Raw genomic sequence first — 19,299 nt, forward strand, 5'->3', positions numbered from 1 at the left:
CTTTGAGCGTTCGAGTTACGGAAGAACATGACCTGCCCTCCTGATGCAGCGGGCACTGTGTCCATCTGTCTCACAGCCTGAAGGTCTTAAGTTCTGGAAAAATCCAGGTCCCAGGACCACGTCAGCTGTGCAGCCAGGAGTCTTCAGAGAAACCCCAGACGGTTTCCTGCTCACGGTTCCCGTCTTTGCTGATAAAGTCCCAGACATACTTGATCTGATCGTGAAGGAATATTTCTACTTGTTTATAACCAGTTTTTATCTATGCCTGATTGTCATATGCTAGGAAAATAGTAATGGGAATCATTTCACCTACAGGGTGGATTGATTTTGTTAAATGTATTACTCGATTATACAAATTTTGCTGCACACTCTAGGCTGGTGCTGTGTACCTTGCTGCCAGTGTTCTCTCCTTTTTCTTAGTTAGAAGAAATATCTGTTAGGTCCACTCTTTTCATCCTATCAGCAAAGCCAGTTTACCCACTGGGCCCTCTAAGCATAGCCCTTGCTTGTTTTCAGGACCTAAGAAAATGAGGGGTTAGGGCTGACAACTGCAAAATACGAGAAGAAACCGGCAGTAGCAAAATTAATACGCGTTTAATTAAACCTACATCAATTAGCCAAATGCGGCTTAGCATTTATAGCATAACACAAATGACAATGAAGTAGACATTTTACAAGATAGAAATTCAAAAGAATATTTTTGATATGATGTGAGTGGTGCCTCCAGAAGTAGGAGTATCTTCTATGCACAAAACTCTTAGATTGGCTTTGCCCGTCCCTCACAATCAGTATCACCGTCTGGATACAATGAAATAATTTAAACTTTCTTGGTAAGGAGAAAGGAGAAGGAGGTTAAAGAAGATGGAGACGGGTAGGAAAGGTGTGGTCCGAGGGAGACTGAACAGAGCCAAAGTGAATTCTGAAACGGAGGGAGGGAGGCACACGTGTGCACTTGGCCACGGAGGAAACCGGAGGTCTTGGGCCAGTCCTTTCCCCGCGCTGGCCAGCAGGGGGCGGCTGGCCGAGGCCTGCCTGGTTGCTGAGTGTCCGGGAAGGAGACGCGAATTACGGGCCAGGCAGGCAGCCAGACTTGCTGTGTGCTGGGCGTCCACAGTCAGGCTTCTGTTAGCTCATGGGAGGCATGACTCCCGTGCAGATTCTCAGGTGACTGTCAAGACTGGGTAGTTTTATAAGTCACCCAGCATTTGGGTCCCCCTGAGATGCCGGGACCAAGGTCAGAGGAATGAAGCAAGGATGGGGTGCAGACTGAGGCTGGCCCTGGTCAGGGGCACGGTGGCCCGCAAGTCAGCCACGGGTCCACCGGAGACGACGCCCGCACGGGCCCAGACCTGCTGTCCAGCCTCACCGCCGGGCCAGGAGGACAGGCTGGGAAAGCAGGACCAGAACCTCAGGAGGGAGTCTGAGCCGGGCCTCCCGCTACAGGGCTGCTGGTCCCAGTCTAGCCTTTGGGAGACAGAAATTTCCATTCCGACTTCCTGCACTTGCAGACTTAAACCGCTGTGTCGGAGCCAGTTGAGGGAAGTTGCAAGTGACTCAGCTTCCTTTTTCGCTTTTCCCACCTCTTGGGACTCTTCCACCAACTTGAGCACACAATCCCCACCGCTCATGAAAATCAGGGCCCAGGAAATATCTTAATACCTATCAAAGGAGGCTTCACTCTGATGAGCAAGTGGGTTAACTCTTCCAAGCATGAATCCAGAGAGTCACCGATGCCTGTGGTCACAGGGACCTGAAGACCCAACACGCACAGTAGACGGCGCCCCTACTCTGGCCTGTCTGGCCCCGCGCGGGACCCTGACAAGAAGCCAGAGCCTGTCCTGAATGGACAAAAGGCCCAGAGAGACAAAGACGTGCCCAAAGCCACACAGCAGGTAAGCAGAAAAGTACATCCTGGGAGCACAGGTCCAGGTGTCGGAACCAGAGCGTCCAGAGGCCACGTCTGCTCACTCCCCAGCTGCCTGCAGGTGGCAGGCAGAAGGCTGAGGCCCCAGGGTCGCTGGTCTGCACTGCACACACCTGTTCCCAGGTGTTCAATCAGCGCTAATGTCTCTGCAGGTGTCGTTAGGGGCCCAGATCAGTTCCCCGTGAAATCAGGAGATCACCTGACTTCAGGAAGGGCGGGCCTTCCCTAATCACGGGAGCCCTCTAAGGAGGGAATTTTCTCCAGCTGGTGGCAGAAGCCTCCAGAATTTCAACCCAGTGGAGACCCTCTGCAGGCGGCCGTGCTGGGGGCCTCGTGGCGGGGTTGGCAGGCATCTCAGAGCCCAGAATGGCCTCCGGCCAATAGGGACCCCAGAACCAGGACTGCGGGGAACCGGGTGCTGATGACCTCCTGGGCCCCCGAGGGCCCTGAGCCGCGGATGGAGTGGCCGGGATGGTCAGCTGTGGATGGAGCGGCCGGGCAGAGGGCCTGCTGTGCCCCGCTCGATGCCATGAGCGTGTCACGGAGGCCACCCCTCTGGGCTGGGGCAAAGCGTCACACATTCTGCCGCAGAAGAGTGCACACTGCCTCCCCTTGGGTCTGGGGTCAGTCCCCCGGGCCTGAGGCGAGGATTTTGTTAATGTGGAATTACAATGCACTCTTTTAAATAGTTAGTGTGCTTATTGACGTGTCACACGATTTACAGAATCGTTTCAGGTGGTCAGCGACATGTTTTCTGTAGTAGCTGAACTGATTTACATTCCCGTCGCAGTGTACGAGCGTTCCCTTTTCTCCACAGCCTCTCCAGCATTTATCATTTGTAGGCTTTCTGATGATGCCATTCTGGCTGGTGAGTGGTACCGCTTGCATTTTTCTAATAGTTAGTGATGTTACGCATCTTGTCATGTGCCTGTTGGCCATCTGTATGTCTTCTTCGGAGAAATGTCTGTTCAGGTTTTCTGCCCATTTTTTGACTGAGTTGCATTTTTTGTCGTTTGTATTTTTGATGTTGAGCTATAAGAGAGATTATCTATTTTGGAAATTAACCCCCTGTTGATTACATTGTTTGCATATGTTTTTTTCCAGTCCGTAGAGTGTCTTTTCATTTTGTTTATGGTTTCCTTTGCTGTGAAAAAAGCTTTTAAGTTTGATCAGGTCCCATTTGTTTGGTTTTGCTTCTATTTCTATTGCCTTGGGAGACCTAAGAAAACATTTCTATGATTTACGTCAGTGTTTCGCCTATGTTCTCTTCTGGGAGTTTTATGGTATCACGTCTTACATTTGAGCCTTTAAGCCATTTCGCATTTACTTAGTGAATGATATGAGGGTTTGTGCTGACTTCATTGATTTACACGCAGTTGCCCAGCTTTCCCACTTGCTGAAGAGACTGTCTTTTCTCCGTCGTATATTCTTTCCTCTTTTGTCGGAGGTTAACTGTAGGAGGTTGGATTTATTTCTGGGCCTGCAACAAGGATTTGAGTGGAAGTTTGTTGGGGGCTGATCCCAGGAAGCGGGGCCTGAGCGGGGAAGGAAGGAAGTTGAGTTCCGCCCGGGGTCTGAGAGCTCTTCACCTGGGCTGCCCCCGCCTGGAGTCGGGGAAAGTGGCTCAGTCGTGTCTGACTCTTGGGGACCACATGGACTTCTCCATGGAATTCTCCAGACCAGAATACTAAAGTGGGTAGCCTTTCCCTTCTCCAGGGGATCTTCCTGACCTAGGGATCGAACCCAGGTCTCCCACATTGCAGGTGGATTCTTTACCAGCTGAGCTATGAGGGAAGCCCGAGTCGGGGAAGATGGGTTCCTTAGTCTCCAGCGCATCCTTGACTGGTCCTCCTTCCGGAGGGGCGTGTGAGGGGGCCTGAAGGGATGGTGTCAGCTGCAGGGATGCTCGTCAGGACTCTCCCCCCATCGGGGGACACGGGCGCTGGAGCCTGGGGTCCTGGTCCGGCCGCTAAGCTGGAGGCTCTGCTCCGCATGCCCGTCAGACCCTTGCTGTTCTCACACTGCCCAGGTGTCTCCCCACTGGACAAACACCTCCACGCTCTTCCTGGACCCATGACCCAGGATGCTGGTCCTTTACAGTTTGGGTGCAGGGGAACCTGGGTCGATGATTCTGGTTGAGAGCTGTAATGAGCGTGGCTCCAACTGCACCAGCTTCTCGGCGGCCGTCTCACTCTGCTGACTCACGTGAGGCTATGTTTGTGGAGAGGCACCACGCCCTTCCTGCCCCGCTGCCCGTAGCGCCGGGACTGCAGGGGAAGGCGTTTCATTACTGGCCGAGCCCGGACCTGGTTCTGAAGGAAGGGCCCCGTGTTCACAGCCAGCTTGCTCAGGCCTTTGTTCAGTGTTTAAAACCCTTAAATCAGCTGCAAGCAGACAGCAGGGCAGAGGCACCCGTGGTCAGAGGGCCGGCTCAGCTTCTGCTCATAACCTGCGCCTTTGGCCTCGGCTCCTTGAAGGGCTTGCCCGTGTCACAGGTCCTCTGAAATGACCGGTGGCCTGTGAGCTGCTGCTGGAAGCTTCCCTTCGCTCTTTGTTCTGCTCTGTAGGGGGAGGGCTGCAACAGCCTCTGCAGGCTGACTCTGGCCTTTGAGCTGCGTGGACAGGGGCCAGAGGGCTGACAGCCCATGGACCAGGGACAGTGAGGCCGGGACTCGGGGCCTCTGTGGACACACAGCCTCCCCCAGGCACTCAGCAGAGATGCCCACGGGGTCAGGAGGAAGGGGGCCGAGTGAGCCAGGGCCCACACATCACCCCTACATACCAAACACGAAGTTGTCAGGCCTGAAGATCTGGCCAAAGGGTCCAGACCTGACGGAGTCCATGGTGCCTGGCTCCAGGTCCACGAGGATGGCCCAAGGCACATACTTGTTACCTGTGGGGACAGAGCAGGACTCAGACGTGCAGGCAGAGCAATCAGACAACGCCCTGCTCTCTGCGCCTCTCTGGGCAGAGCTCATCCCAGAAAATTCGAGCAAGAGGCAAAGAGGAGATGAGAGGAGGTTTCTGCTCTACAAAGGGAGGTGAGGGCCTGCCTGGTCATGACCCGCATGCAGGGGACTTCAGGGGCTCTGAGGGCATTTCTGAGCAGCTGACATTTAAATGCATGCAGGAAGCCTGCCTTTGTCGTGTGTGTGTGTTCCTGCTGCACTGGGGCTGCCAGAGAGCGGAACACAAGGAGGGGGGCTGAGCTCGCGGGGTCCTCACCAGCAGCCTCGTTGTAGTACACGTTGATTCTCTCCAGCTGCAAGTCACTGTCGCCATGGTAACTGCCAGTGGGGTCGATGCCGTGCTCGTCGCTGATGACTTCCCAAAACTGGAGATAGAGAAAGAAGCGCGTGATGGTCTGGCATCCTAGGTGTCAGTACGATGGCCCTTCCCTTCCTCTCCTGTCCTTGGAACAGCAGCACTGTGGTCAGACAGGCAGGGAGCCGCAGACAGGCCCTCAGCTGCCGCCCTGCTCCTCCAGCAGCTTCTGCGGAGGGGCTCGGGGATGCGCAGAGCATCAGCTTTGTCAGGGAGACAGACTGGGATGCGGGGAGGGGCCCTGGAGGAGGAGGGGGGCACAGCTGCGGATGCTTCGGAGGCTGGGCCCCCAGACAGGGCTGAGCGTCAGCATCCCAGCAGATGGACAGTCATCTCTGGGGCAGTGGCCAGAGCTGGGACCCTGTTGTCAGATAAAGCACATTCATTCTTAGATATGGAGCAAGATTAATAAAAAAAAAGACTATTACTGTAGGGGGAATGATCTCAGAAATCTGCAAGCATCCAAAATCACAGAGAATAGGCTGTTTTCTGATGGGAGGTGTGAACAGGGCCTACAGGAGCTTTGTGGCCAGGGAGAGAGGCAGGGAGACCAAGCTGGTGTCAAATCAGCTGGCTGCAGCAGTAAAGTGTTCTCTGTTGTCAGCAGATCAGCAGCCTGAACCGTCAAGGGTACAGTCTTCACCTGTGCGCTTGTTTCAGCCTGCGGCCAGTGCAGGCGGGAGACTGGCTGATACCTGGTAAGACGTGGGCAGCTGTGAAGACCTGGCTGTTGCTCCTGCTGTTTCGTACGGATCAAATCTGTGGTCAGACGCTCCGAGGGGCGAGCTACGGTCAGTGTGAGGTTGGCATGGGTCTGGCTGGTTTTCAGGGCTGGGTGCACTTCCGGTTTCTCGTCGGCCCTGTTGTCTGCCATCTGCGGAGCCCGTTCCTGAGCTGATGTTGTTAGAGGGGTTTAGAGACTGCGGCTTTCATGAGAGGGGTGCTCAGGAGTGTTATTTTAACAAATACTCTAGGTTAACTAGGGAGGAAAACACAGGAAGGGAGCTGTTGAGAAGACTCTGGGATATTGGGCCTGGGGGTATTTCAGTGGCAGAGACAGAAGGGCAGTGGCGATGTGCTGATCTCTCCGTGTGCAGTATTTTGGGTGGCAGCACAGACATCGGTGAGAACGCATGCACGGTCGTCACTCCTGACCTCTGCTCCAGGGCCCCCGTGGTCAGCCAGGACCACATCCAGTGCCGGCCAAGCACGGAGGGCTGAGTCCCTGGCGTTCTCTGGTGACGACGTGAACGTCTGGTGAGACTGTCCTCTGTGCTGCTCGCGTCCTGAAGCAGAGCATGGGGGGTGTGGGCTTCCGGCACTCGGCTGAGCGGCTCCAGATACGGGTGTCTGTGAGAGCGCCCAGAGCCTTCAGTCTCGCTCGTAAAACCGTTTTATTTGGTGCTGCGCCAGGTCTAACTGCGGCCTGGAAGCTCTTGGTCATGGCCTGTGGGATTTGGTTCCCTGACCAGGGACTGAACCTGGGACCCTGGGAGCATGGAGTCTTAGCTTCTGGACCACCAGGCAAGTCCCCAAATCCCTTAGTCTCTTGCTCTGAGGCTTCTTGAGAACCTGCCAAGGAAGGAAGGTCAAAGCCTGTTCCTGTGGCCTGACTCTGCCCTGCGGCTCGTAGCTGTAGTTTGCTCGAGTTCCATAAAGTCGGCCACAGAGAGCTTTGGGGTCGTCTAGTGCCTGGAAACCAAAATCAGAGGTAACAGTGGTCCTGCTGATAAAAGAAGGCCGTTTAAAAAAAAAAAGAAGGCCGTTTGGCTAAAGATTAGATAGTGAAGTCGCTCAGTCGTGTCCGCTCTTTGTGACCCCATGGACTGTAGCCCACCAGGCTCTTCTGTCCATGAGATTTCCCAGGCTACAATACCAGAGTGGGTTTCCATTTCCTTCTCCAGGAGATCTTCCTGACCCAGGGATCGAACCCAGGTCTTCGGCATTGTAGGCAGACGCTTTGCGTCTGAACCACCAGGGAAGCCAAAGATTAGATAAGCGCCAATGAAGAAGCCGACTTGAGTGACAGGGTCCGTTCCACGTGCAGGCGTGGTCTTCCCTGTGTTGGCCACGCCCTGCCGGAGGGGAGTCTTGTAGACCCCAGAGGGCTATCGCCCAAACCTGGCACCGCGTCCCAGATCCTATGGTGTCTGAGTTTCCTGCCCCAACTGCTCCAGGCCCGCATCTAGCCTCTCCCCCAGGGGTCTCCCTGAGGGCAGGTGATGAACCTAGTGCGAAAGGAGGCCGGCAGCGTGTGGTGAGGGGGGGACGGGCTCGGGTGGGTGGGCAGGGCCATCCTCAAATGTGCCCAAGAAACTCCGTGGGGCAGCCACGGAGACGGCATCGGGTCACTCTCCAGGCTCAGCCCTTTGCGTGCTCCCCTGGCTGATTTCCGTCTGCGTCCTTCCCTGTAAATAAACAGAGCTGTGGGTGTAACCGCATTCAGTCAGTTCTGCGAGGCCTCCCAGTGAACCATCCAGCCTAAGGGCCTTCTTGGGGACCTCTGCCCTTGCAGCTGGTATCAGAAGTAAAACTAGTCCTGGAGACCGTTCCCTCTGACTTCACAGTTGGCCCAGATGCTTCACGGTTGGTGCCAGCAGTGGCATTTGCTCATGTGACCCTGACCCACGGAAAGGTAAGCGGGAGGGTGACAGGTTGGGGGTGATGAACCTGGGGTTCCTAGGGGACCACAAGTCAGCTAAGGTGTGGAACTGGAGCCACGCTGACGTTAGTTATTGGAGGTAAAAGTCACCAAGGGAATTGCGAAATGATGGCCCCAGCTCCTGAGGAGCCTGCTCCCTGGATGCCTAAGAAAATGCAGAGTAACAGGCGACTGTCCCTGGGAGGTCCCTGGGCGGTGGCTGTCTGTAATGACTGAAGTGAAAGCAGGTGTTAGGATGGAGCTTGAACTGAGCCAAACCTGCATCCAGGCTGCTCTGAGCTGGCACCGGGCTGCCTCCGAGGGGGATCGTCAAGGCAAAGGCACAGAAAGCCAAGACCCACGAGACTCCAGGGTAAGTTCAGTGGGGTTCAAATCTGGAAGCAGTTGTTAGTGGATAAATAAAGCAGACACCAATGGGATCAGAATGAAGGTCTTCCTGCGGTGCTCTCTGAAGTCAGGGGGCGCACGGGAGCCCCTGCTGGTCCCCCCTCCTTGAGGGTCTTCAGTCTGCTGGAGGTGGACCGGTTCTGGAGCACTTGAGGCACCCCTGGGCCCTGCAGCTGCCTGGGTTTTGCTGCAGAAACCGCTCTATTGACCAGGAGAGCAGCCCGGTTTGCGGCTGGCATACTGCCTGGAGAGCAGCCACCCTAATTGCAGGAGGTAGAAGGCAGTCAGCTCAATGGACTGGAATGCAAGCTATTTGCCTCTATGTTTGGGCTTTCAATGACTCATAGGTCGTGGGCAATGGCCTGGCCCTAGGGTCAGGCAGATGGGCAGTGAAGACTGGGCTGTTAAAGGGGTGCCCACGTGGGGCACAGCCCTGTGGAAGCTGGTCAGGGGATCTGAGAGGTGCATTGATGCAGGGCCCGTCTCTGCCATGAGAAGAACCCACTCTGGGATTGGGAGGGGCTGGAGTTGGCAAGTGGCCATCCTTGAGGTGGCCTCTGGGGTCCATGGACTCAGTGGACGTGTGGGCACCACAGCCGCGCAGAGAAGGGCTGGCTTGAGACGTGTTTGTCTTGAGGCCAGTGGTACAGTCGGCTTGCAGACGGACCGAGGGAGCAGGTGGCCGGGGTGACGGCTGCAGCGGGAGGCACTGCTCACAGCCAGCAGGTGCGGCCCATCTGACTTTGAGTGCCAGCCATCTCTAGCGGGGTTTGTGGCTGGGGCTCTGGGCCACGAGGCGCCAGGAGCGATCTCCCTCTTCAGTTTAGGTACTTAGGTCGCTCAGTTGTGTCTGATGCTTTGCAACGCCGTGGACTGTATCCCTCCAGCCTCCTTTGTCCACAGTATCCTCCAGACAAGAATAGTGGAATGGGTTGCCATTCCTTTCTCTGAGGGATCTTCCCGATCCAGGGATCGACCCTGAGTCTCCTGCCAAGAGGTATCTCCTGCATTGCAGGTGGATTCTTTATCACTGAGGCATCGGGGAAGCCTTGTTCAGGGGACATGGTGAGTATTTACTCCTGAAGCTGAAATCATCAGGCTTCTCCTCGGCTCTCAGAGTGGGGAGCAGGACATGGGTGAGGAAGGACAGTGTGGGTCATCTCGGGAAGAATGCCCTCATAGAGTGATTATTTTGCCATCGTTTGCTATGTAAACCCCCCAAATTTGATTAAGACAAAGCATTTATTATTAAGCACAGATACAAGGGCTGGGTGAATGCATTTTGTCTAGGACCAGCCTCTCTGAGGCTCCATGTCCCGGGCAGCTTCCCGAGGGCCGGTGGTGGGCAGGCGTGTCGGTCCAGTGAAGGATTCACCATCTGTCTGGCTGTTGGCTTGAAGTCACCCATCAGGTTAGTCATGCTCCTTCATGTGGTGGCCAGAGGCACCCCGCGGTGGAGAGGGCAGGCCCCAGCGCACAGGTGTCTCTTCACGTCCGTCACCTAAGCTGCTGCTCTATCCGATCTGCATCCCAGTTATTCAGTGATGCCTGCTGAGTGGGCGTAGAAAGGAGGAGAAAATCCACACTGAGCTCCCCTGTGTCCTCCAGCCAGCCAAGGCGCTTACACACACACACACACACACACACACACACACACACACGAGGTAGATCAGATCTCCTCCTTGGACACAAGAAGACTGCTGCAGAGGGGTTAAGAAGATGGCCTAGAATCACACAGCACCAGAAAAAAAAAAAAAATCAGCTGCTGTATCTCCTGCTGCCTGACTGCACATTTCCTTGAGTTCTGCAGCCATGCTGTTTCCTAGGAAACCATCACACAGCCCACAAGACTGTCTGCATGGAAGCGGGGGGTGGTCCATCCAGGGTCCACTCTTTCCCTCTTTTCCTGCATCAGTGACGCTGCGGCCCTTTGTCAGGGCGTTAATGTGACGACCACAGAGTGCCCAGAGCCTGCTGCTGGGATTACATTTCCAGCGAGATGTCTGTGCTGGCCGCAGGGGCCGGGTTCACTGAGGCTCTCGCCGGTCAGAGCAGTGAGCTCGATCCTGTTTGTTCCCCTCCCTGCCTTTCTCTTTCCCGCAGGTTCTCTGCCTCCACGGCAGGCTCCCTTCAGGGTGCCCAGCCCGAGAACCCGTACTCTAGGAGCCTGTGCCCTTGACCCCAGGCCCTCTTCCCCACGGGCGGAGGCTCTGCAGAGCCCGTCCCGCCCTGACCTTCTTGTGGCCACGACAGGGTCCAGGGCCAGCGAGCGTCTGTGCTGTGGGGCCTGGCCACCCTGGGGCTCTGTCTTCATCATCATCTGCCCCATGCTGATCCCTGCAGGTGGCTGCCGGGACCTCAGGAGTCTGACCCCTGCCCTGACCCCGAGGCAGGCTTGGGGCGGAGGGCTTGGACGAGGGGCAGGAGCCAGAGCAGAGCCTCCTCCCCACCTGCAATGGTCTGATCTCGCTGCCTCCAGAGCATCTTCTGCGCTTTTCTGAGAAGCTGAAGTGCATTTGCTGTTATGAGCACCTCTCTTCTGACATAAATTTTAATGAAAGGCAAGCTCCCGCGCCTTGCTGCTGGGAGCCATTTTTCTTGGCAGGGTCTTGTGCAGGAATGAGTCGGAATGCCGGGTCCAGTCCCGTGATGCTCGATCGAAATCTTCACCAGCCATTGGAAACACCCACAGCCGCTGCTGGGCCCCGGGCGGGACAGGAAGACGTCAGCCTGGCCCTGGGCGGTCCACAAGCTCAGGGCCATGGCCTCTGTGAGAAGATGTCCGCATCAGGGGTCTCAGCTGCTAGGAGAAGGTGCCTGGTGCTTCTCTGGACCGTGTCATCCCCGAGTCAGGCTTTTCGCCCTGGATAGCAGGGGGCAGAGTGGGGGCAGGGCTCGGTGCCCAGCAGCCAAGCTGGCACCAGGTTCAGCTGGCACACAGCCCCCGGGTGGTGCAGCGGGATGCTGGGGGTCCTGTGCTTTACCGACACGCTTCCTGGGTGTGGAAGCAGCTTTGCGGCCCTGGAAGAGGGTGTCTTTGTCCTCAGAAGCTGCACTCTGACTCAGTATTGTGACATCCGTGGTCTATGTTCAAATAATTCAGCACACACACACACACCCACATACCCACACACCCACACCCACCCACCCACCCACCCCCAGGGCTACTAGGGCTGTTGAAATTGGAGGAAGACATGCTGTATGCTATTCTTTCAACTTGTAGGTTTCAAGTTTTATTTTATAAATAAGTTACTTTAAGGACCAATGATTAATTCTGGGGCTTCCCTGGTGGCTCAATGATAAAGAATCTGCCTGCCATTCAGGAGGTCCCTCTTGCACAGGAGACGCGGGTTTGCTCCCTGGGTCAGGAAGATCCCCTGGAGAACGGAATGGCCACCCACTCCAGTATTCTTGCCTGCAAAATCCCAGGGACAGAGGAGCCTGGCAGGCTACAATCCGTGGGGGAGCAAAAGAGTTGGACAGGACTGAGCAGCTAAACAACAGTGAAACATGAAACAGATTTCCTTGTAACGGGCCTGCCTCGAGGGACACCCTTGGAAAAGCGGTGATTTCTTACTGTTTTGCTGACTTCCTCCTCATTAAGGAAGAAGAGTCCAGACAGGATGGACTCTGGTGAGAATGCTGCCTTCAAACCCAGCTGTGAGAAATGTGGCTCTCAGAGCCGGCTGGGGAGTTCTATTTTTATCTTGCACTTTCTTGTCCTCACATTTTCAATGCTTAATTGTTTTCTTCTTTCAAAAGAGCATTTGTGTCCTGCGGCAGGCAGAGTGGGGAGTGGTGTCTGGAGACGGAGCCCCGGGAATGGATGGCGAGTTTTCTGGTCCTCCTCGTGGTTCTGCTTGTATCGCCTCGAGGAAACAACTCCATCAGCCGAAACACAGGCAGAACTGCCACGCAGCTGGCCCCTTGCACGTAGTTCGTGAACCATTTTAAAAAGCAAGTTTTCTCTATTTTGATATTCATGCAGAGATGAGTGCCTGGCTCAGATGGGTAAATACACAATGGATCTGCCTCTCCTCCTGGACTGTGAGGTTCTTTAGGGCAGGACTGTGTCTGTGTTATTAATGTGTGGACCCCACTGCCCAGCACCTAAATATTCACCGATAAATAAACGAATAAAGAAATGAAAAAAGGAGAAAGAGATATGATGATATCTGAATTCTACAACAGCCAAGGATTATGCAAATCCGCAATACCTTTGTTTTCCTGATTTATCATGTTTGTAGCAGATGGATGTGCCGTGCTCACAGGGGAGGAGCTTAGGTAATGATACAGCACTATCAGTATGTAAGTCTGTGTTGTTGAGGAAGGATCAGATACTCAAAAAAGAGGAGGACGCTCTTGCTTTAGCGTGGTGAGACTTGAGGCAGCCTTCTTTATCCCGTGTTCCATCTTGTTTTTAATAAAAGTGACTATAAATGCTGATGATGCCTGCAGGCGTGCAAACTGAAGCTGTTTAACATAGAAAAGAAATAGCACGTGGAGAACCATGAGCCTTGGCCCGTGTGGCATCTAGATCCTAAGATGTGCCTGTTGACCTTATAAGAATATCGGAGAGAGGAGAGGCCGGAAGTACAGAGTCTGAGCACGCTCAGCCTGACGCCTGGCCTTGGCTCCAGCAGCCGCTGATGGGACGAGCATGAAGGTGTGTGCGTGAGAGCAGAGTGCAGTGTCCATGTGAATAGCGCACACTCGTGAAAAGGCAGAAGGATGTGCATGGCAAAGAGCACACGCGTGAAAAGGCAGAAGGGCAGCTTGAACGAGAGGCGTTCATGCCTTAGGTGGATCTCTTTGGTGCTGGACAAACTAAATCTCAATTGATGGGTAAAAACAGTGGCACCCACTTCTGGGCCATGGGTTCCTCTTCAGACCCTATAGTGTCCTATTTCATGAACGTTAATTGCACATAATTCAAAAGCACTGTGGTGGATTCGAAAATAATGCTCCCAGTAACATACGAATGATATTTATCCTCAGTGATAATTAGGAAATATAAGTAAAATGATCATGATACATCATTTTTCTTCAGGGTGGCAAAATTTTTGAATTTGTCCATTGTTAGAGAAGATTAATTTTTAGCACATAAATTTAAAATGTACATTTATTAAAAATTTTTAAAATGTCCAAAGTTTTCTAAAATCAACCTTAAATTCTATCTCAAGAGCCCCCTGTTCTGTTGGCTGGAACAACCACCTCAACTTAGTCAGTGTGGGTTCATCTTTGTCAATTCAGAAGACCATCTGTCAACTCGGGGTTTCACCCTCCCCTCTCCGCCCCGAGGCTGGTTCTGTTAGAGGCGGTGAATGTGATACCAGAGCTTCCCAGAGGGGGGCTCTTAGCCGCTTCACCATCATCCACCGGAGCTCATACCTCTCGGTACCCACGTCCAGAGAGGGGCTCTCACCCACCCCCCTTCACCGTCATCCACCAAAGCTCACACCTCTTGGTACCCACATCCCCTGTTGTCTCCCAGGAGAGAGTTGGTGCTGACTTATCCTGCCTGGTCCCTCTGTGATAGTTACCTGTGTGTGCACTGTATGGGTCCCCTTGTCTGGACCGTGGCATGCCCAGATCGCTGGTTAGACGTGATGCCACGAGGGTCTGTAATTGAGATCCTGGGTAAGGTCGGCACTTGAATCAGCAAACCCAGTGAAGTGGGTTGCTTTTCCCAGTGTGCTGGGCATCCCTGGATGCACCGAAGTCCAAGTAGAACAGAAAGACGGAGGAAGGAGAACCTGCTATCTCTGCCCGACTGTTTGAGCTGGGACCTGTCTTCCGCCCTCAACCTGGGACTTGCATCATCGTCTCTCCAGATTCTCAGGCTTGGGGCTCAGACTGCAGCCACCTCAGCGGCTCCCCTGCTCCTGGAGCTTGAGGATGGAGGGTGGTGGGGCTTCCCCAGCTCCTAATTCCTGGTGACAAATCTCCTTATTGGTTCTGTTTCTCTGGAGGACGCCCACTAATACACCTGTTGTCTAAACAATGTCTCTTCAGTTCTCCTGGGCCTCTCCCCGCTGACCCTGCCCTTCCCAGGGCAAACATGGGCGCTTCCCGAAGCTCTCTCGCAAGGCTCTGGGGCCCAGTGAGGCTGCTGGGGGCTCTCGGGGGCTCTCAGGTCTGGACATGAGTCTGCTATTTCTCCTCTGCTGATGGCATGTAAGCTGGTGGACGGAATATGGTCAATCCGCAACTTCCCAAGGCCCAAGACAGAAGCTGGTATTGACTTCTGACTTGAGAAAACACCCAGGAGTTCATCAGCTAAGATGCTTTTGGCTGCAAGAAACAAACACGAACTGAAAGTAGCTTTCCTGTTAAGAGGCTTATTACCTTGTAGGACAAGAATATTGGAGCAGCGGTTCTCCAAGTGTGGTCTAGTGAGTCCCGGGGGTCCCTGAAACCCCTTCAGGGCATCTGCATGGTCAAAATCATTCATTCCAAGTGCAAGACAGTTCAGCAGGATTGTAATGTAACGGAGCAGAAGGCATCAGTTACTTACAAAAAGTTTATTACGAAAAAGGTTCTGTCAATTTTTGGCAGGCGCACAGCCACACTTGTTTATGTCTTTTGCTCCTTCTGTGACACCCTGGCAGAGCTGAGCAGTTGTGACAGAAACTGCATGGCCTGCAAAGGGGAAAACATCCACTATCTGGCCCTTGGTGCTGTGCTAAGTAATTCCAGTTGTGTCTGACTCTGTGACCCTGTGGACCGTAACCACCACCCCCCCCAGGCTCCTCTGTCCATGGGGTTTCCCAGGCAAGAATACCGGAGTGGGTTGCTGTTTCCTCCTCGAGGGGATCTTCCCGACCCAAGAATCAAACCTGCATCTGTCTCCTGCGTTGGCAGGCAGGTTCTTTACCACTAGCACCACCTGGGAAGCCCATCTGGCCCTTTAATAGAGCATAAAACATTTTTGGAGATAATCTTAGATTCTACATCAGAAATAACCTTTGAAGAACTACCAACTATTAAGTTTTTGGTGTACTGTCAAAGAAAAATATCCCGTTATCTGAACAGGAGGATGTGAAGGGAGGATTTCAAGAAAAGCGTGAGAAAATAAAATATTTTCCAAAACCCTTTTCCCATAGAAAGAATGGATTTTTCTTTTTTTCTTTTCTTTTTTTTTTTTTTTTTTAGCAATTTAATGGCAAAAGTGAAATGGTTACAAAGCTGCCAAATGAGGAAGGATCAGCTGCTCCAGACAGGAGATGAAGCAAGACAGAACTCGTTTCAGAAGCCCCGGAGCATCTAAACTGCCTTTTCACTCACCAGCCCGAAGCTGAGGGCTTCCAGGAAGAAGTGGATCTGAGATCCTGGCCAGCCGCCTCTGTGTGTGTGGGGGGCGAGGTCCCATCCCCACCTCTGCCTGCCTGGTGCCCTTGTCCCGACAGCTGGGCTGGGCAAGGTCACCTCCCTGGATGATGCCAGGGCCCCTGGGGCATTTCCAGTCCTCAGCCGTCTCTAGCCAGGGCAGGGCGGCCAGGGCGAAGGGCCTGGCAGCAGGGCATCTCCACGGGCAGGAGTCCCTGCCAGGTTCCGGAGAGCTCACGCCCAAACCTGGCTCAGCAAAAAGGCGCTGACGGCCAACGACGTTTTCCCACACTCGGCACCCAGCCTCTTTCCGTGGAGCCCTTAGCATCTGTTCAGTGAATGAAGAAAGGAAAGAAAAGCATTATTTAAAAAAAAATTTTATATTAAATAGAACTTTTTTTTAAGGCTGTACCGTGCAGCATGCAGGATCTTAGTTCCTTGAGCAGGGCTTGAATCGGTGTCCCCTGCATTGGGAGCACAGAGTCTTAACCACTGGATCGCCAAGGAAGTCCAGGAAAGCATCATTTCGAACAGGCTTCGTGGGCTGGCAGCAGACTACGAACCCTCCACGTAGGGGTTTGTGGGAACGCCGCAGGGGTGTCAGAGGCTCCACGCCCCGTTGTTTTACCTTGTGTTTCATATGCTGATGCCACAAGGAAAACCTTTACCCCGGGCCCTTGGGGGCTAGACCTCAAGCCCACCGACATGGCCCCGCGTGCCTGCCCCTCCCAGGCCAGCAGCTCAGCAGCACATCCCTGGGCGCCGGCTGGAAAGGTCAGACTTACGGCCCCACCCCAGCTGGCCTGAGCCAGAGCCGGCCTTTCCCAAGGTCCCCGGGGTGGAGCAGGCGGGGTGAGGTCGGAGCGCCCCTGGTCCCTGTGCTGGACTGTCAGGAGGACCTGGGAGGGAAGCCAGCAGCCTGAGACCCCGCTGCCTGGGGACAGAGTCGCGGCCACGTTACCCAGAATCTGGGGTTTTCTCTCCAGACCCCAGTCATTTCACAGGGTGCAGGCTCACACTTCGGGAGGGGGTCCAGAGGGTGTCCACAGCCCCCTCCTCAGTCTCCGAGGAGTCGCCAGTGGCTGCTCACTGACCTGGGCGCTGCTGTGCCTCCTGAGGAGAGGGGGACGGGGGCTTCCCTCGAGGGGCACCGTGTTCGGGAGGTGACAGTTCTCCCTGCCTCGGGTGTCGTCAAAGACGACAGCCACTGGTAGTGCTACCGGGCGCTGCAGAGCCCAGGCGCTGTTCTGGGGCTGCGTCTGCAGGTGCCCTCGGCGCAGTGTGAGGCCTGTGCCCTCTCCAGGGGCAGCGGGGACAGCCGGCACTCTCGGCCCCTGCCCGCCCCTCCTCTGCTCGGCAGCCTCACGCTGTGCCCGCTGCGGGTGGGCTCCCCCGGGGCAGTTGCGGGGCTGACTCGGGGCGGGCCTCGCTCACACCATCTTCCTCTGGACTCCCGGGCTCAGGACTCCCTTCCGAGAGCCCGGATCTGTAGGGAGACATCACAGATGGACCGAGGAGAGGCCACCTGTCCCCAGGGATGCCCACGCCTTCCACGTCTCTTTACAGTCTCTAACGTTAGCTTTGCACAGCTGAATGTTGGATTCTACTCAAGGAAACAAAAGTTCACTCTTCTGAACAGAAGCAAGGCACGCACGTGGTGCTGCACACGAGGCGGCTCCGGGTGGGGCCAAGCAGAAGGCAGCCTCTGCCCGTGCCCCAGGCAGCACACACCAGCCACCGGCCTTTCAGGGGGGATGTCCAGGCAAAGGGGCACGATGGTGCAAACTGCCGGCAGGAGGAGTGTCACAGGGCAGGAATGCAAACAGCCCAGTGCAGCTCTTTCTGTGGAGGGATGGAAAACTGCAGTGGGGGTGTCTCCCCCGAAGAGAAGGAGCTAGAATCTGCAGCAGGCCCAGCTGTCCTGCCTCCTCCCAGAGACCTGTCAGGATTGCCAGCGGGGAGAGGAAAACAGATCAAGACAAAGGAGACCCAGCTGACGGGGATGGAGAGCGGCACCCAGCTCCATGAAGGGGGCGCGCTAATTACACAGCCGCCTTTTCCGTAATAACAGCGTGGCTGTTTGAAGAGCTATTGTTCAAAGCAGACCATCATCCTCCTCCAAGAACGCTGGTTCTCATTAATCCGTGAATCACAGCAGACCTTCCGGTCTGGGGGATGAGCATGCTGCTGTTCTGGGGAAGCTGGCCTGATTTCAAACCAGGGAGGCAGCGTGACTGTCTCCATGGCATCTCCCACAGCCTGGGCACTTGGCTGTGTTGCCGTTTGTCTCCGCCCCGACTCCCAGCCCCACCCTGGCGCGGAAGCTCCTTGAAGGCTGGGGTGTGTTCGCTCCTGTTTGCGTTCTCAGCAGTGTCATGGATGGGGCAGGTGCCTGATGAATACTTTCTGACGTAAACAGATAGTGAGCTTGAAGCGTGAAGACTGAGACGTTTGAAGTGACTGGTTCCAGGATCCTTGGAAGGTAGGGGCAGTGGGACCACAGCCCTGAGTCTCCCTCAATCATCTTCTTCTCGCCCCCACCCCCACCCCCCAAAAAACAGGCCAAGAAACTTACCCTATCAAACTGAAAAGTTAAAACTCCCGCTCACGTACTTGCTTGCGGGTCCAGTGGTCAAGTCTCTGAGCTCCCACTGAAGGGCCGCGGGTTCTATCCCTGGTTGGGAGCTAAGATCCCACATGCTACACCACGTGACCAAAACAAACAAAGCAAACCAAACTCCGTTTTGGAATCCAAAGTATGGAATACGGGATTGACAGCAGCAAAGGAACAAGAAGGTCTGGGTGAAAATGGGGTAGGGAGATGGACTGAAGCAGACCTCAGCAAGTAAGCCATTAAAAAATCACTTTGGGAGAGCAATGTGGTGGGGAGCTATAGAGACATGCAGCTCTGAAAACTACCCTGGCCTTTCTGTTACTCCTAAGACTACAGCAAAAGTCGTTTTGCTTTAAAAAGAGCAACTGGAAAAGATCATGATCAAATCCCACACAGAATTATCCATAAAAGTAAGAACACAATAATGTCTCTGCAGATAAAGGAAGTATGGCAAAAAGATAACAGATCCAAATGGATGAAAACTGTAACCTAAAATTTCAAAATATCTGAAAAAATTAAAAAATCAAAATATAACAGACCTGAAAGAAAAATACATTAAAATTAGAAAAACTATAAAATGAGATGGTAAGGGGGGGAGGGGTTTGTAAATAGATTGAAGGAGGAGACAGAACAGGCTCTATCTTGAAAGCAGGATCCGTCTTGGACTGGACTGTGGACTCTGAGCTCTATGCCCAGGATCTATGGAAACGACAGACCAACTGGAAAACCAGGCCCCCAGAAGGAGGAGCCCCAGGGCCTGTACCTAGACTCTCCACTGCCTAAAACAATAGCCTAGTTATCTGTGTAACCGAATAGAATCATACATTCTATTATGCTTTTTGGGGTATGACCACAGGCCTATTGATAATTGTCCACTGTTAACTACCTAGGCTTAAGGCATAAGAATCACGGGTTAACTTTGATTGTATCTTTGTTTTTCCTTTGTTCAGACTAGTTTCAGGGAATTTGGAGAGGTGGGTTTGGGTACGTACACTTAAGGTATATAAGGTTTTCACAAAAACTGGTCAGGGTCCTTGGCTAAGAGGAGACTCTGCCTTG

The 19,299-nt window shown here is 54.1% G+C and overlaps 1 protein-coding gene and 1 long non-coding RNA gene across 2 annotated transcripts; one reads left to right on the forward strand and one right to left on the reverse strand.

Moving 5' to 3' along the window:
- Positions 1-574: 574 nt before the first annotated feature.
- On the reverse strand, positions 575-5,561 carry LOC139031566 (tubulin beta-4B chain-like). The gene is made up of 4 exons (XM_070456961.1): positions 5,471-5,561; positions 5,150-5,296; positions 4,707-4,817; positions 575-4,485 (listed from the first exon to the last, which is right to left on the reverse strand). The coding sequence occupies exons 1-4, from the start codon at positions 5,559-5,561 to the stop codon at positions 4,367-4,369; spliced, it is 468 nt and encodes a 155-aa protein (XP_070313062.1). The 3' UTR covers positions 575-4,366.
- A 300-nt stretch (positions 5,562-5,861) lies between these two features.
- Positions 5,862-12,773, forward strand: LOC139031574 (uncharacterized). The gene is made up of 8 exons (XR_011484064.1): positions 5,862-6,039; positions 6,346-6,505; positions 7,764-7,883; positions 8,179-8,262; positions 9,313-9,362; positions 9,588-11,110; positions 11,639-11,930; positions 12,060-12,773. It is a non-coding gene; the product is annotated as an uncharacterized lncRNA (long non-coding RNA).
- Positions 12,774-19,299: the final 6,526 nt, after the last annotated feature.

The sequence above is a fragment of the Odocoileus virginianus genome, chromosome 27 (assembly GCF_023699985.2).
Source record: "Odocoileus virginianus isolate 20LAN1187 ecotype Illinois chromosome 27, Ovbor_1.2, whole genome shotgun sequence".
Taxonomy (NCBI): domain Eukaryota; kingdom Metazoa; phylum Chordata; class Mammalia; order Artiodactyla; family Cervidae; genus Odocoileus; species Odocoileus virginianus.

Coding starts and splice junctions, on each gene's coding strand:
- LOC139031566 (XM_070456961.1), bottom strand. CDS start 5,561: ATGCTGACGCTCAGCCCTGTCTGGGGGCCCAGCCTCCGAAGCATCCGC. Junction 4,818..5,149: donor GTACTACAACGAGGCTGCTG/GTGAGGACCCCG, acceptor CTGTCCCCACAG/GTAACAAGTATGTGCCTTGG. Junction 4,486..4,706: donor GCCTGACAACTTCGTGTTTG/GTATGTAGGGGT, acceptor CTCCCCCTACAG/AGCAGAACAAAGAGCGAAGG.